This window comes from Tursiops truncatus, chromosome 18 (assembly GCF_011762595.2).
Source record: "Tursiops truncatus isolate mTurTru1 chromosome 18, mTurTru1.mat.Y, whole genome shotgun sequence".
NCBI classification, from domain to species: Eukaryota; Metazoa; Chordata; class Mammalia; order Artiodactyla; family Delphinidae; genus Tursiops; species Tursiops truncatus.
Window position 1 is genome coordinate 63,485,379 of NC_047051.1, and position 14,564 is coordinate 63,499,942.

A 14,564-nucleotide genomic window follows, 5' to 3' on the forward strand; every position below is an offset into this window, starting at 1 on the left:
TACTGTTTCACACATAATAAACCACAACAGTGTTTTAAAAATTCTGTATCAGTACTACAAAATACAAAGATTCAAGACATAAAAATGGAATTTCCAAGAAATCTTTAATACAAAAAGAGCAGATCTTGCAATAAGGTGCCCCTTACATTATATCCCTGAAATAATGTAGATCATGCTGCCCTCTTGTGCCAGATGTAAATAAAACAACTTCTGCCTGTTCAACGGAAACACAATTTGGATTCAAAATAGTAATGATCTCTAAATTTCTAACTGATTTACTGTTGACCTGAGATTTGCGTTACCTGTGTATGAAGATCTGATACAAGTGAAATGCAGCTTTGGCGATAAAAGACAAAGATTGGCTAGGAAGAGGTGGATGCAGCAAACAGCACAGGGACACAGCCCACATCTGCAAAGGCACTGTACTATTCAAATCCAGCTGCAGTCAAATCGTGTAAGAAACGTCGGGGCCCCTGGAAACATGTGGCACTTTAATAAACACACACAGTACCATTACTAAAATACATCGAAGGAAGAAAGCACAGCAGAGATGGTGAGCTAATGGGAAGGTAAGAGGAAAAGAGAAAAAAGAAACACTGCTTTTGCCATTCTACGGAACAGATTATGAAAGACCAGTAGGCAATAAGGTATCAAATTACATAAACAAACTAAGTAAACTTCATGCGCCCAATACAAGGATTCAAAATGGACAGTAACATAGCCACTGGAGCTTAGAGGGATGGAACCCTCTTTAAAATCGGCTTCCTGGAATGTTCAACTGCAGGCAGAGAAACTATGCTATACAGAAGAACCGCACACTTGCCAGGCTGACTCTGCCCTCCTTCTTAAAATACAAGTGAACTTGGGACTTTGGTAGGACAACCCGTGTTTCAGGAACTTCCCCTGGAGGCCTGGTTCTTAGCATAAGTGCAGAGTACCCGAGCGTCTAACAAAGTTCATGAGGATCTGAGATGAAGCACGAGAAGGGAGACGGGACATCTGGAGCATTCCCACCAATGGATGAATGTATAAAAGGCATAGTGACAATCCAGTTCAGGGTCAGTGAGAATCTACTGGCACAAGTGGGCAGAAGGGAACTCTGGCGAACTGCTTGCAAATCCCAGCCAGACTGGGCATGGGGCAGATCCGATGGGCCTCTGCCTGGAGTTTCCAGCTTCCATCGGTCACCATGCCAACTCTACACACTGGCCAAAGTCCTTCCTCTCCCTCCCTTTTCTAACTCTGGGAGGCTGTCAGGATCCTGAACTCACAGGAAACTTACTCACCCCTGGGGTCTCCCGGAGAGTGTGCTCTGACAATGGAAGGATATGCTTCCTGATCTCTCCACGCTACCTGGAGAACATACTCTGGAACTCAGGGGCCACAACTTTATGCTGGGAACTTGGACGCATCAAATGCAGATATTTAATGCAACTTAAAAGTCAAGCATGTCCATCTCTCTACTGTAGAGGGGAATTTTAAAGAGTATTATATAATTACGAGGTTATACACAATCAATAATGTCAACTAAGAGGCATACTTCTTACCCATGTAAGAGTTTGTACTTTTTCCAACTGTAAAAAGTACAAAATTTTTATCCAAACAGAAAATTAAATTCGATCACTTAAAATTTTTAATTAAAAAAAGTTTTCATCTACCACTAAAAGAGTAAATAAATAATTCTTGGCCCCTAAACCTTTTGGGCAAACTAGGCCTATGTTCGTAGTACTTATTTGGGCTTGTATTTTCTTGAAGGAATCAAGTCCTGCTAATACATACAGGAGGGGGAGGCAAGGTAAACACGAGCGTGCCGGCTGCTCTAAGATGAGCGACCTCAAAGATTTAAACGTGGTCCCAGATCCTTGAATGACAAATAAACCAGCGTCTGAAGAAGCCTACAGGTCTTGAACATGAAGAGCCTGGTTAACTGTGGTCACCAGCACTCAGAGGCTGTGATAACAGACATCCAGTCCCACTTACTGCTCCCAACTTTATGGCTGTAGTTTTCACATTAACTGACAAATTGAAGCAACTTCACAGCCATAATAGCACATCATCCTCCAATCACTTTTGCATGATGATGACATAAAAAGACGAGATCTGTGTGGGCCTCTGCCGTTTACCGTCCTGTGCTCTGCACAGTGCCTGGACTAAACAACACGTGCTGAATAAATCTGCACAACATGCCGCCCTGCACAGTCTTCCTGAATCCTCACAACAGTCTTGGGAAACAGGAGGGGCAGCAGTTGTTCCCATTTCACAGGAGGGGATGTTCCCAGATACCATGTATTCATAGTCACTAAGGTTCACTAGGCACTGACCGTATGCTAAGCGCTGTGAATGTATTAACCTAATTAATTCTAACAGTATCAATATATTGATGAGTGTGTGAAGAGCACCCCCATTTTACAGATAAAACTGAGACACAGAGAAATTAAATAACCAACACATAAATATTAATATCACGTTAACGGACTATTACTATTAGTAACTAGCACCAGAACTGAACCCAGGCAGCTGGCTCCAGAGTCCATACGTTTACAACAAGGCAGACAACATCCTGCCTTGAGATTCACCTGCTCAGCAGTATGTATCTGCTTTGGCCTTGGTCACATGGCTAGCTGATGGCCAAGCCAAGGCTACTCCTGTCCTCCCTCCCGCCCACATCCCTGCCTTGAAAGGTACTGTCAATCACTGCCTGCAAAAACAAAGCCACCCTGGGCCTCACCACAAGTCGAACCAAGTGAACAGAGAGGGCATGTATGCTGATGAACTAACTCTTCACAGGAGCCCAGGTCAGGAGCAAGACGGGTCAAAGGCCTGAGTGTGGAGGAAGCAACCACTGAAAAACCTCCAGGGACACTCATATCCAGAAACTTACTACTGAAGACCCACCTGCTGTGTACCACAAGGCCTCTTACATGCCACCAAAAGCCCAATGTAAATTACACAGTTAATTTTATTGAAAAGGATGTTTACATTTCACTAATCTTGGGTTTTAATTAATTTTTCATTACCATTCTAGGTAAACGTCATAGTCACGGCACATGCCAGAGCTCTGTGATTCCACAAGCAGATGGGAAATGAAAGAAAGAAACACACAGCCTGTCGTGTAGAGATTCATTATAAGAAGGTTCTAGCAGACAACCTACCTTAACAGAATATAACACAGCCAATATTTTAGCAACTAGCCAAAAATATTTAAATATATTTGCATCAAATGTAGGGTGTTTCATTTGCCACACAACAAATCGGCTCCTAAATCATTCTGCAAAGTGAGCATACACTTATCTTTCCACACACACATAAACTGGAATAAAAGCTTATATGCCTCTATATTCAGATATCCTCTCATAGGCAAAAAACAGCAGCAAAGCTTTTTGTAGAAAATGGATCAACATGCAGTGATTTTCTTCCAAGCATCTCAAATATCAAACGTAATCAGGCATTAAGTACGATAACAAGACATATTTACTGAGAAACTTGGTGTCTGACTTACCTGTTGGGTTTCTATCAAAGAACAATACTGGAGCTCTCAAAATGGACTCGAACATTTGGTTGTGCAAAGTTTGTGAGGAACTAACAAGGACGTAGAAAACCAACAGAGATCTGGCGATGCCAAAAAGGACGGCAGATACAGTTAACCCTGAAATAGAGAAACCACTCAGCACAAGATCTCTGCCTTTTCTTCAAGGATGCTAAACCATGCCACGCAGCTTGTAAAGATATTACGTAAATACTTTATTCCATTAAGCATCTGGATTCTAAAAGAGTTTAATGCATTCACAAGGTACATTTAAAAAGAAGAATATAAAAATCATGGTATTCCTCTCATTAAACAGAAACCTCATGGGGAAAAACATCAAGTGTAAAATAACATTTCATTCAAGGATTTCCTAATTCAATTATACATTCTACTAAAAGCTCAGAAGAAAGATAATTTTTAAAAGTAGTTGATGGTCCCTTCTTCGCATTTGAAATCTTACTAATTACAACATGTCTCGATCTAATATTGTGATATGCTTTGGTAACAGCATGTGAATTAACAGGTAACAGGAGAAATGATTGACTACCATTTCCTTGTAGACAAAGCCCAAGTAGCTTTAAAGAATCTGACAATACCACATTAATTTTCAAGCAGAAAATCTATTTCTAACTAACTGAATTGTAAGAAAAATACAAATTATAAATAATCATTTAAATTCCGTTTTGTTAGTGATATGAGTACTTACTATGCACCTAAAAATTAAAATACCCTCCCCTAAGATCTTTTGAACTCACAATGCTAAATAGAATAACTTCTGTAATAAATATTCCACCAAGTACTTTTTTCCCTTTAGATGACACAACACTTATTTAAACCCTGAAAACCGCTCAAATTCCTGGATTCCATCAATAGGCACTTTCCTTAGCCCACCATCCTATATGAATGTATAACAAAATCCCTTCCTTCTTCCTTTAAGCCCTCATAGTCCACCAACTGAGAAGGTAAACAGCTAATGGGCTTAGATTTCTTAGCAAGAGATCAACGAAATACACACAAAATTTCAGCGAGTATGTTCTTACAAAGATAACTCACTCTATCTTTGCAGAAGGCTTGTGTGAGTATTTCCTGCGGGAATATTTAAAATTTTAGATGAGGATTTCCTTTTAAAAGCTACATATATTCTAGGCACTCTTGTGAAAACAGACAGCCATGTTAATATTAGCCTGGCAAGCCAGAAGTTAAATTAATCGCACAGTTGCGGACACGATAACATTGTGATCTCAAGGTAAGAAAGACTCGGAATCCTAATTCCCAGACACTGGATTTCTCCCTGCTTAGCTTCTCTCTTAAGTAATTAGTGAAGCCCAAGAGATGAGCAATGTGGCGAAGGGGAGTTTTGCATACCTACGAGGGAATAATGCTTTTATGTGGGGGCCCTTGCTGCCAGAGGATTTCATCCAAGGTCCATAAAAGCCAAGGTTTATTCAGAAAGAATTGGAACAATCCGAACCACAGGGTGGGGATCCGTTTCTAATCCTCTTGCCCATCCATATAATGATATAAGATTTAGCTAAAGCAACCTATTAGAGTAGACAATAGCCACATATTTCCAGTGGCTGGTTTTCTGAATGTGCAATCCTGGTTTAACTTCCAAAATCCAGTACAGAGCAAATTAAGAGTTTTCATTCAACCTCTCTCTTCTAGTAGATTTTAAAAATAATTATTCTAATTAATTCACAGAATAAATGCGACTCAGACTCTTAATCTGTTAAGACATTACTGAATTACTCCTGGAAGCCCTAGTTGCTCACACAGGCTCATAGTAAGCACCTCAGACTCTCGTATAATAGACCAGATGATTCAATTTTACCTGAGTAAATTCCTAAGTACCAGTATAAATCGAGTTTTTCAGTTACATTTCCTTGTCCATTAACAGTGACATTCAGGGCACTCTGTTCATTCGCCCTATGGAACAGGGAAGAAAAAACATTATGCAATAGATGGAATTAGGTAAATACAAAAAAAAATGAACCTCGATTTAGGGGTCATGTTTTATGCTGGAAAATGTTTCCCAGCTCACAAGGCCCTGTGTCTGTCTACCTTATAAAAATTCAATTTGAATCATGACTTACAGTTCTCAAAACTGTCTGTAAGGAACCCGCTAAGGGTCAGACATCAGGAGAGACCATGGGAGGGTCACACCCACCAGCAGGAGCTTTAACTTTTCTTCAGGGAAACTATGTGCGGATCAGAAGAGGAGGCTAAACAAGCCCCATCCCCCCGCCCCCATGACTGTGTGGGAAACTGAGAACTCGTGTCGATTTTTTAGCACTTTGGGTCAGACCAGGAATCACTCACCAGTATGAAAGCCACCAATCCTGAAGGACGTAGGCAACCTGGAGCAGGAAACAACAATCACTCAAACAGTGACATGACTGACCCCCTCCAAACCCCACTCACTAGAATGGGTGATGGAAAGGCTCCAGAGAACGGACACGGTCCTTCCAGCTCAGGTCGGGGCAAGCCCCACATCCCAGAGAACCACAGGTCAGGGAAGGGCATGTGACATTTTAAAATCTTTAAAAGACTTCATATTTTTCCTAGAATCTCTCTGTCACGGACACACAACACCCAGTAAGTCTCACTTATTTTGCTCCGCACATATTAACGCTTTTCAGCGCAAATCCCAGTGGACTGCAAAATATAGTTAATAATTGTATAAATGTCAGGATTTTTCAAAGGAAGAAAGTTTGACAGGTACTGTGATGGTCAGTTTTCTGTGTCAGCTTGGCTAGCCCAGTCTCCAGTGACTCAGTGAAACTCTCATCTAGATATTGCTGTTAAGGTATTTTGTAGATGTGGTTCACATCTATCGTCAGAACTTAAGTAAAGAACATTGCCCTGAACAGTGTGATGGGCCTTCTCCAGTCAGACGAAGGCCTTAAGAGCAAGACCTGACGCTTCCTGGAGAAGGAAGAAATTGTGCCTCAAAACTGCAGGGTCAGCTCCTGCCTGGGGTTCCAGCCCGCACACCTGCCTTTCTGATTTCAGATTCACCCAGCTAGATCCCACAATCTCATGGAGTCAGTTTTCTGAAATAAATCCCTTAATACACATATTAAAAATAATAATACAGTAAAATAAATAATACAGTATAAAGAGTATTACAAGTATCAACCTCAGGGCACAAAACAAAATAAATGTCCTTACTTACCTGAGCTGCGATGTTTACTGGAATAAGGAAAAGGATGATAAGGCAGGGAGCACCGGCTGTGAAGTAATTTTTGTAGGCCTTAAAACCAACTTTTCCTTCCAAACGGCTCTCCTCAGATAGTGTAACCTGTATATTCTCAGTCTGGAAAGGAAAGGCAGTGAGAGACAAAAATATAAATAATGAACCCTACAATTTTTAGAATTCAACAGTGACCTCCACTGCAAAGCTGTGGGGAAAGAGACACAACTTATATGCTGATAGGAGCGTGCAAGACGGTCCACCTCCCACAGAGAAAGGTGTGGAAGTATCTAGCCAAACCATGTATGCATTTACCCAACCATGCTACTTCTAGGAATCTATTAGAGATAAGGAATACCATTTGCACAATGTTCTTGGGGACCTTTGCTTAAATTAGAACACCATGATTGATAGCCCCCTTACAACATAACTGATTAAACTATAAATGCAGAAGCTTTTTCCAAAATAATTATACAAAATGTTATGTAGCTAAAATACCCCTCTAGTTTATTTGTGTCACTCAATTATAGAAACATAAAACAAAGTGTGTGTTCAAAATATTAGTTAAATAGAGTAAACTGAGTTCACACTGTGAGCTGGAGACATGTGAGTTTGGATAGCAGGGGAGCAGCATATGATCCAAATCTGTTTGGTTCCTGAATTTCAGAGAGGGATTCCTGAGTTTGGAATGTGAGCGACTAATCTGAATACTTATCAGAATCATCCAGGCTCCCGGGTTTGGAGACTGAGGGATTGGATATCGAGGAACACCTGTGCATGTTTCTAAGGGAGATCTAGTGCATTTCTGCATTTCTGTCTGGAGGACTTAGAATACATTATAGAGTCACATGGGCTATGGATGTCCTGGGCTCTATGCTGGCCACTGGAAATGCAAGGTGGATAAGGTGTGGTTCTCGGTCTTGAAAGATAAGAAAGACAGACAAGAACTAACTCCAAAGTGTCTACTATGTGTCAGGTCCTTTGGACATGCTACCTTTGGCCTATCACAGGCCATCTGACAATGGGGGAAAATACCACCATCAGTCACCTGCACTGCCAGAACATTCCAACATGTAGGAACCGTAGCTGATTTAATGTAAGTCATAGCAGGCTGGGTATGAGGGGTTCTTCAAATTAAGCCTCTGGATGAACAAGGGAAGCCAGGGTCTACCAGAGCAAGTACGATTTTAACTATGGTAACATGAAGAGTTCTAATGTCAATATCACATGCATCCTGGAATTCATAGCAGTAGACCCACTACTGGAGTCCATAAGATTCTCGACCCTACACCCAAAGAAGAACCCTAATCAGGCTTGCTCCCTGCATGCCCTTTTAATTCTACCAATTCCACGGAATAAGGCCTAGGCAACTTAGGATCTACTTTGGGACAAACGAAGATGTCACGAGTGGAGAAGACTGAAGGTCCACGAGTCCACCGAGAGCAGACAGACCAGGGCATTTGCAGGATGACAAACTCACATCTTGGTCCTCTGGAGCGGCATCTTTCAACGAGGGTCTGGAAGACTGTTGAGACCAAACTGAGGACTCGGAAAAGGTGCGATTCCTCAGAGCTGGAGATCCTGGAACTGTAGATGGCTCAGTCTCCTCATTCTCCTTCTTTAAAATGGAACCAAAATCTATCCCAGATTTCAGGAACTCAGTGTACGTCCCCTTTTGGACCATTTCTCCCTAAAAGAACAATAAAGAATTTGAAAGGAATGCATTTGCATTTGATAATACTAATATAATGTAAATACTGGTCAAGAGAAGTAAATTAATCTTAAAGTATGATTTTTGTTAAAAAAATGATCCTTAGATCTGAAACTCTGGTTAACAAATCCAGTTCAGTTCAACTGAACTGAGCATTCTGTTCTCCGCCACACCCTGCGTTAGGTACTGGGGGATATGAAAGAAATGTGTGATCATGAATTTAAAATGCAGACCACTGACGTAACTATCATGGGCATCTTCAGGGAAGCAGAAAGCACAGATGTTGGTGGGAGTATCAATATAGTCTGTTTAGACAACATGGGAACTGAGAGAACCCATGAGCGGCGTTGCGGCGTCTTCATGGTCTTTACAACCTCCCCACAAACGCAGAAGTTAGAAAATTCAATATTCCACCTGATAAAGTAGCTAAACAAGGAGGCCCTAAGACTGGGATGGCTCTAATGCCTTGGTACCCCACGCCACAAGCGAAAACTTCAGCCAGAACCAATGCACTTTAGTCTGAGAAAGAACTTAGGAACGAACAACCCATCACAAGCAGCCTGTCTTCCCCAAATCAGGCAACTGCTTCAACTACAGCCAGTCTAATCATTTTCTTTTAACACATGTGACACATCATTGCAGTTTCCCTCACTTACAAAGTTATATAAAGTAATGTGCAGAAGATTTTTTCTATTTTTTCACCATACAAAAAAAGACACAGCTGATTCATTCAGTTGCAAACAAAATATGGGAAATCCCAGGATGCAAAACTAAACAAAGGAGGGCAGCTCTGGTTAAGGCAGTATGGCTGAGTCCCTCTGCTGTGCGCCTGAAACTCTCACAACATTGTTCACTGTCTATACTCCAATATTAAATAAAAAGTTTATACATACATATATATATATATAAAACTAACTTTAAAACGAGAGAATAAAAAAAAAACTAAACAAAGGAGGGCATCTCTGGTGAAGGCAAGACAGATGGAAGAAGGTGGGCCAGGACCCCAGCTGATACCCCTTCTCACCCTATCCCCTGAGGCGGGCCACTGGGAGAAACCCAGTGAAGCCTTTGGGTACCACCTGACACTGCAGAACTAGAAAATTATTCAGGATATATTGTGTCTTGCTCCACTTGGGAAGCAAAATGCATACACCTTCTTTAAGGAAATTACAACTTTCTACTTAGTTATCTGTAAGATGCACAGGGAAATGACTAGTGGTACACAGAAAGCAATTTTACTCTGCAGCCAAACGTTGATAATTCTGAAGGGACGGGGAGGCAGTCACCCCCTCACTACTGTGAGAGAGGGACCAGGCAAACAGTAAGGATGGACCCCAACTCACCCAAGGGTGCTCACCAGCGGATAACTGCTTGTTCTGACAGTACTAAAGCTGAGGGTGGTCTCCTCAGAACAAGCAATAAGGGGGCCCTGACACATCCACACACTGGTTATTCTGGTCGCCCAGGTTACTGACAATCACCGATTCTGTGCTCATTAATACTGCTGATGCTGGAGCTTTACCACACTAGCATCATGTCTCTGCATATGAAATTCATTATCCTCAAGCTGGAAGAATCTGAGGCCCCGATTTAGGGAGGAATAGAGGATCTGCATTTTAATACTCTTTCTTATGGCAGAAATTCATTTCATAAGTGAGGGCCTATTGGGACAGACAAGGGTTCACGATGGAAGTGCTGAGGAACACAGGCAAACAAGGAGCGAAGCATAAAACCACCACTAACTCGGCAAAATTCTCAATAATCTCTACTCAACCCCCAAACACGTGAGTTGTTGTGCATTCGATGAATGGTGGCCCCCCAAAAAAGATATGTTCAAGCCCTAAACATGACACCTCTGAACGTGGCCTTATTTGGATACAGCTTCTTTGCACACGTAATGAAGGAAAGACGGCGTCATTCTGGAGTAGGGATGCCTTAAATCCAATACAACTGATGTCCTTATGAGAAGAGAAGAGCCTAAGACAGACACGGGGACAATGGCCACGTGACATCAGAGGCAGAGACTACAGTCCTGCAGCTGTAAGCCAAGGAACCCCAAGGAAGGCCGGTGAACCCCAGAAGGTGGAAGGGAGGATTCTTCCCTAGAGCCTTCAGGGAGCGCACGGCCCTGCCAGCACCTTGATTTGGGACTTGCAGCCTACAGAACAGTGAGAAGATACATTTCTGTTGCTTTAAGCCACCTAGTCTTCAGTACTTTGCTATGGCAGCTCTAGAATCTTCTCAACAATACCAAGACTTCTGTTTCTGCTGTTGCCCGTCCAGCGAACATTGGAGGAATCTTTTAAATCCCACCTCAGACCACATCACTCACCTGCTCTGGACCGTCCAGTAGCTTCCATCCCACTTCCTGGCCTGCCGCCCACTGCTCAGAGACCAGCGCCCTCCATGGCCCCCCGCTCCCTCTCCTCAGACACGCTGGCCTTCCTGCCATTCCTCCAACCTGCCAGCTCAGCTCCTTCCTTAGGACCCCCCTCCCCCAGGTGCCTGGATGGCCCGCACCCTCGTGTCCCTCAGGCCGGAGAGGCACCAGCTCCTCAGGGAGGAAGCCAGGATATCAGCCCCACCCCCTCTTTCATCACATCTGTCCCCATAAGAATGGGAGCCCTGGGAAGGGAGGGCTTTGTCCTCCTGCTGCACACGATCTCACACGTATCAGACACATAAAAAGATCTGAGCACTGAGACAAAGCAACTGGGTAAACCAGCAGAGTGGGCATCTCTAACTGGGGGTGCTCGGTTACCCATTTTGGGATTAATGAAAGATGCTCTTTAGGCAAACTGTACAACAAACAGGTGGATAAAAACATGTCTCAGTATCTCTAATTTCCAAATAATACACTTTGATTTAGGTTGTGGAAGGGGAAAATAAAAAGTTCTAAATCAAATAGCATCATTATCCTTAACAATTTTCACAGCAACACGGATAATTCAGCAACTCTGCAGCAGCACTTTTATACAGTTTAGGGCTTCTGTGGCTTAGAGTGCAACAGGGATATTTCTAAGGGCTTTGGATCCATCCTCAAAGCCATGGATACCAGCTCTGAGAAAAGGGGGGCATAAAACTGAGGCAGAAAAGGGCGTTTATGAAGAATCCAAGGAGAGTGACCTGCGGGGAGGGCTGGCCTTCAACACAACTAAGTGCTAGCAATTTGCACAGACTTTTAGAAATTACTTACATCTTTCAGTATCAGAATCTGACTTGCAGCTTTTAGGTACTGCAACTGATGTGTCACTAGGACTGTGATCTTCTGATACAAGGCTTGACAAATACACCTACAAATGTAAAAGGTACAGCGTGCAAAAGCACGTTAGTGGAGGTGCTCCAAATTGGAAGCAGAGAATTTGAAAACATAGTGAGAAAAAGACAAGACAGCAGTCAAAGTCCTCTACTTCAAATACCAGTATGAATACAAATTAAATACAAATATAAATCAATCAATTCAACTAGGTCCTCAAGTCAGCAGCAAGTTTGAATCTAGCTCCACTAAAAAATTCTAGAAAGCAGTCCAGCGAAAGATGCACCAACTGCTAAGTTGTTTTTCCTAAAACGGATCTTAACAATTATTTACATAGCTCACAGTGAAAACAATGGAGCAAAACTGAGATTCCAAAAGCTGACTGAATTACAATACGAATTATTTTACACCTATGCTGAGAATGGGAGAAGAGTGATCTATGTCATATAAAAATGGACACACTTTTCATAGACAGTTTCCCAGGTGATTGTTTATGATGTACATATTAACCCCCCTAAAAAAGTCATAGCTTCTCAGTAACCTTAGCCAGATTGCGTTTTGTAGACATTTCTTCCCAAATAACATTAGATTGAAAACAAATGCTATCATGGCCTTGATCAGTCTCTACAACACTCCCAGTCTCATCCAGGAAGTAAATCTTATTTCATTTGCACTGAAAACTTTCTGAATGTGAAAATGAAAGATGAGAGTCCAAATGGTCCACGTCACAGTGGAAGTCATCCAGTGGCTCAACCGACGCCAATCCTCTTAGCCAAAACCCCCTCAAGTACTCAAACTTCAGTGTTGTATTTTTACAGTAACCCCTCAAACTGCTCCACATTTTAAATGCAGACCCCTAGGGACTCAGCCCCAGGCTCATCCTAGAGGGGTCTACAACCCCTCTGGGGAAGCTAGTAGCCGGATCCAGGGCCCCGGTGACCACAGGCAGGGCTCCAGGCGTGTATGCTGGGTGCCTGAGACCCTCGCAGAGCAAATCTCAGGGACCTGGGCCACAGCTCAGCCTGCTGAGTGAGCCAGGTGCAGAGTCTGGAGGCAGCAGACTGCAGCTCAGTCCCTCTCACGAGCCCGACAGCGTCGGACAAGCTACTACACCTCAGTGTCTTCATCTCAAAACAAGGCCAATGACAACTCACCCACATGTTCTGAGAAATCAAACCACCAATCCGCTCAGTACACGTCAGCCCCGCCTGCACTCCTCCTAACCCATGAGCGGTCATGTGCTCTGGACTCAGGACAGAAAAGTCCTAAGGGGACACGCTGGACACTGGGTCTGTGATCAGAAGCGAGAGCGCAGGACGTAGACACATACACCATCGCTCCATTATGTCGAAACGGACTTATTTTCACCTTTTGACATGTCTTAGTTCAGATTTTGTACTAAATTTCTTGACCAAGTAAACACCTTTTCAGACTTAGCACTAAAGCTTTTCATGGAATTGTTTCTCCTAAATTCAAAATTATCTGTCAATAGCCACTGAAGACAGATGTTAATCAAATCTAATGGGCTGCCATGTCCAAGACAGAGCTACCCAAAAGTTCTAGAATGTTTTCTTCCTGTAATTCCATCACAGAAAAGGTAATATAAATAATTACAATAAAGTGATCAGTTGATGGCTACAAATTTATTCCTAATTAAGACTTTTAATCCAAATCTCTAGGAAAATAATCTATCTTCCAAGTTTTTAAGAGTAAAGATTTCCAAGACATACCATACAGAAATAATTGATTCAGGGATGAGTTCTTTAAGCATTATTCCTATATAAGGGCTGTGTTAATCCTGTAATACTATATATATTCCTATATAAGGGCTGTGTTAACAGGGGGTACCTCCCGTAGCAGAGTGAATCAAATAAGAATGAAAAAGAGCACCTATCTACATTCATTCATTCGACAGGCTTTGGTGAGATACCAGGCACAGTCCTAACTGTCGAGCATACATCCACAGGTGAAGGAAGCAGACGCTACTCCGCACCGTGAACAGAGGGACACGCTGAACGAGTATGGAAAATGCACTGTCGGGCCGTGATGTGTGCTCTGAAGGAAAAGCAAGGGGGGCTGCTGCCTTAGATGGGGGTGACACGGGAGCCTATCTGGGGAAACGTCCCTAGAAGAAGGCACAGCAGGTCCAAGGGTCCTGGGACAGAACATGCCCTGCTAAGGTGTCTTCATGCATTCACAGCTTATAGCGGGGTGGGGAGGACTGATGAATGGTCAAGTCCAACCCACCAAGGGCTGTGGGAAGACAGAAGGGCACAGGCTCCCCCTGAAGGAACAGGAGGGAAAGGCAGGGGCTCTGGCACAGAGGGAGCAGTATCTACAGACAGACAGGTGTGAGAAAGGGCCCGTCACAAAGCCGGCACGGCTGGAAGGCCCAGTGGGTGTGAGGGCCAGCTGGAAAGGCTGATGGGGGCAGATGGCAAAGGAGCTCGTTCTCCGTCTGAGGACCTGGATCTGCAGCCTGAACATGAGGGGGGTCTGTGAGGGGCTGGAGCAGAGAGGGCGAACTGTGTGGACAGCAGCGTGGGCATCTGACCAGGACAGGCCCGAAGAGCTGGTGACGCAGGGAGCCGGGGGGGGGTCTGGCGACGTGGGGGTCTCTGAACGAAAACGGGATCCACAGCTGGACACAGGTGAGACTGCATCAGTTCACCTAAGGCTCTAACCTTCTGTAGGTGAGAGAATCCACTTAAGGTTTACAACGTATAGTTGGAAAATTCACAAACCTTAACAACCTTCAATGTATATTCATGACTGAAGGAAACTGTCAACAGCAAGTAGAAGTGCACTTCGTTCACTTTTAATACAAAACACTCCCCATTACTGAGCTTCGACACGACCACCATCTTTCAGAGCACAC

General features: G+C 43.2%; 1 protein-coding gene across 8 annotated transcripts in view; it reads right to left on the reverse strand.

The window, feature by feature from the left end:
• Positions 1-14,564, reverse strand: part of ABCC4 (ATP binding cassette subfamily C member 4 (PEL blood group)) — a 218,152-nt gene that overhangs the window by 105,964 nt on the left and 97,624 nt on the right. For 7 of the 8 annotated variants that reach the window (XM_073795355.1, XM_033843477.2, XM_073795356.1 and 4 more), the window contains 6 exons: positions 11,627-11,723; positions 8,200-8,409; positions 6,702-6,842; positions 5,846-5,883; positions 5,358-5,452; positions 3,500-3,646 (listed from right to left, as the gene is read on the reverse strand). In XM_073795355.1, the coding sequence (XP_073651456.1) occupies positions 3,500-3,646; positions 5,358-5,452; positions 5,846-5,883; positions 6,702-6,842; positions 8,200-8,409; positions 11,627-11,723 (728 nt within the window). The remainder of the gene's footprint in view (positions 1-3,499; positions 3,647-5,357; positions 5,453-5,845; positions 5,884-6,701; positions 6,843-8,199; positions 8,410-11,626; positions 11,724-14,564) is intronic. The other variant, XM_073795354.1, reaches the window with a different exon arrangement.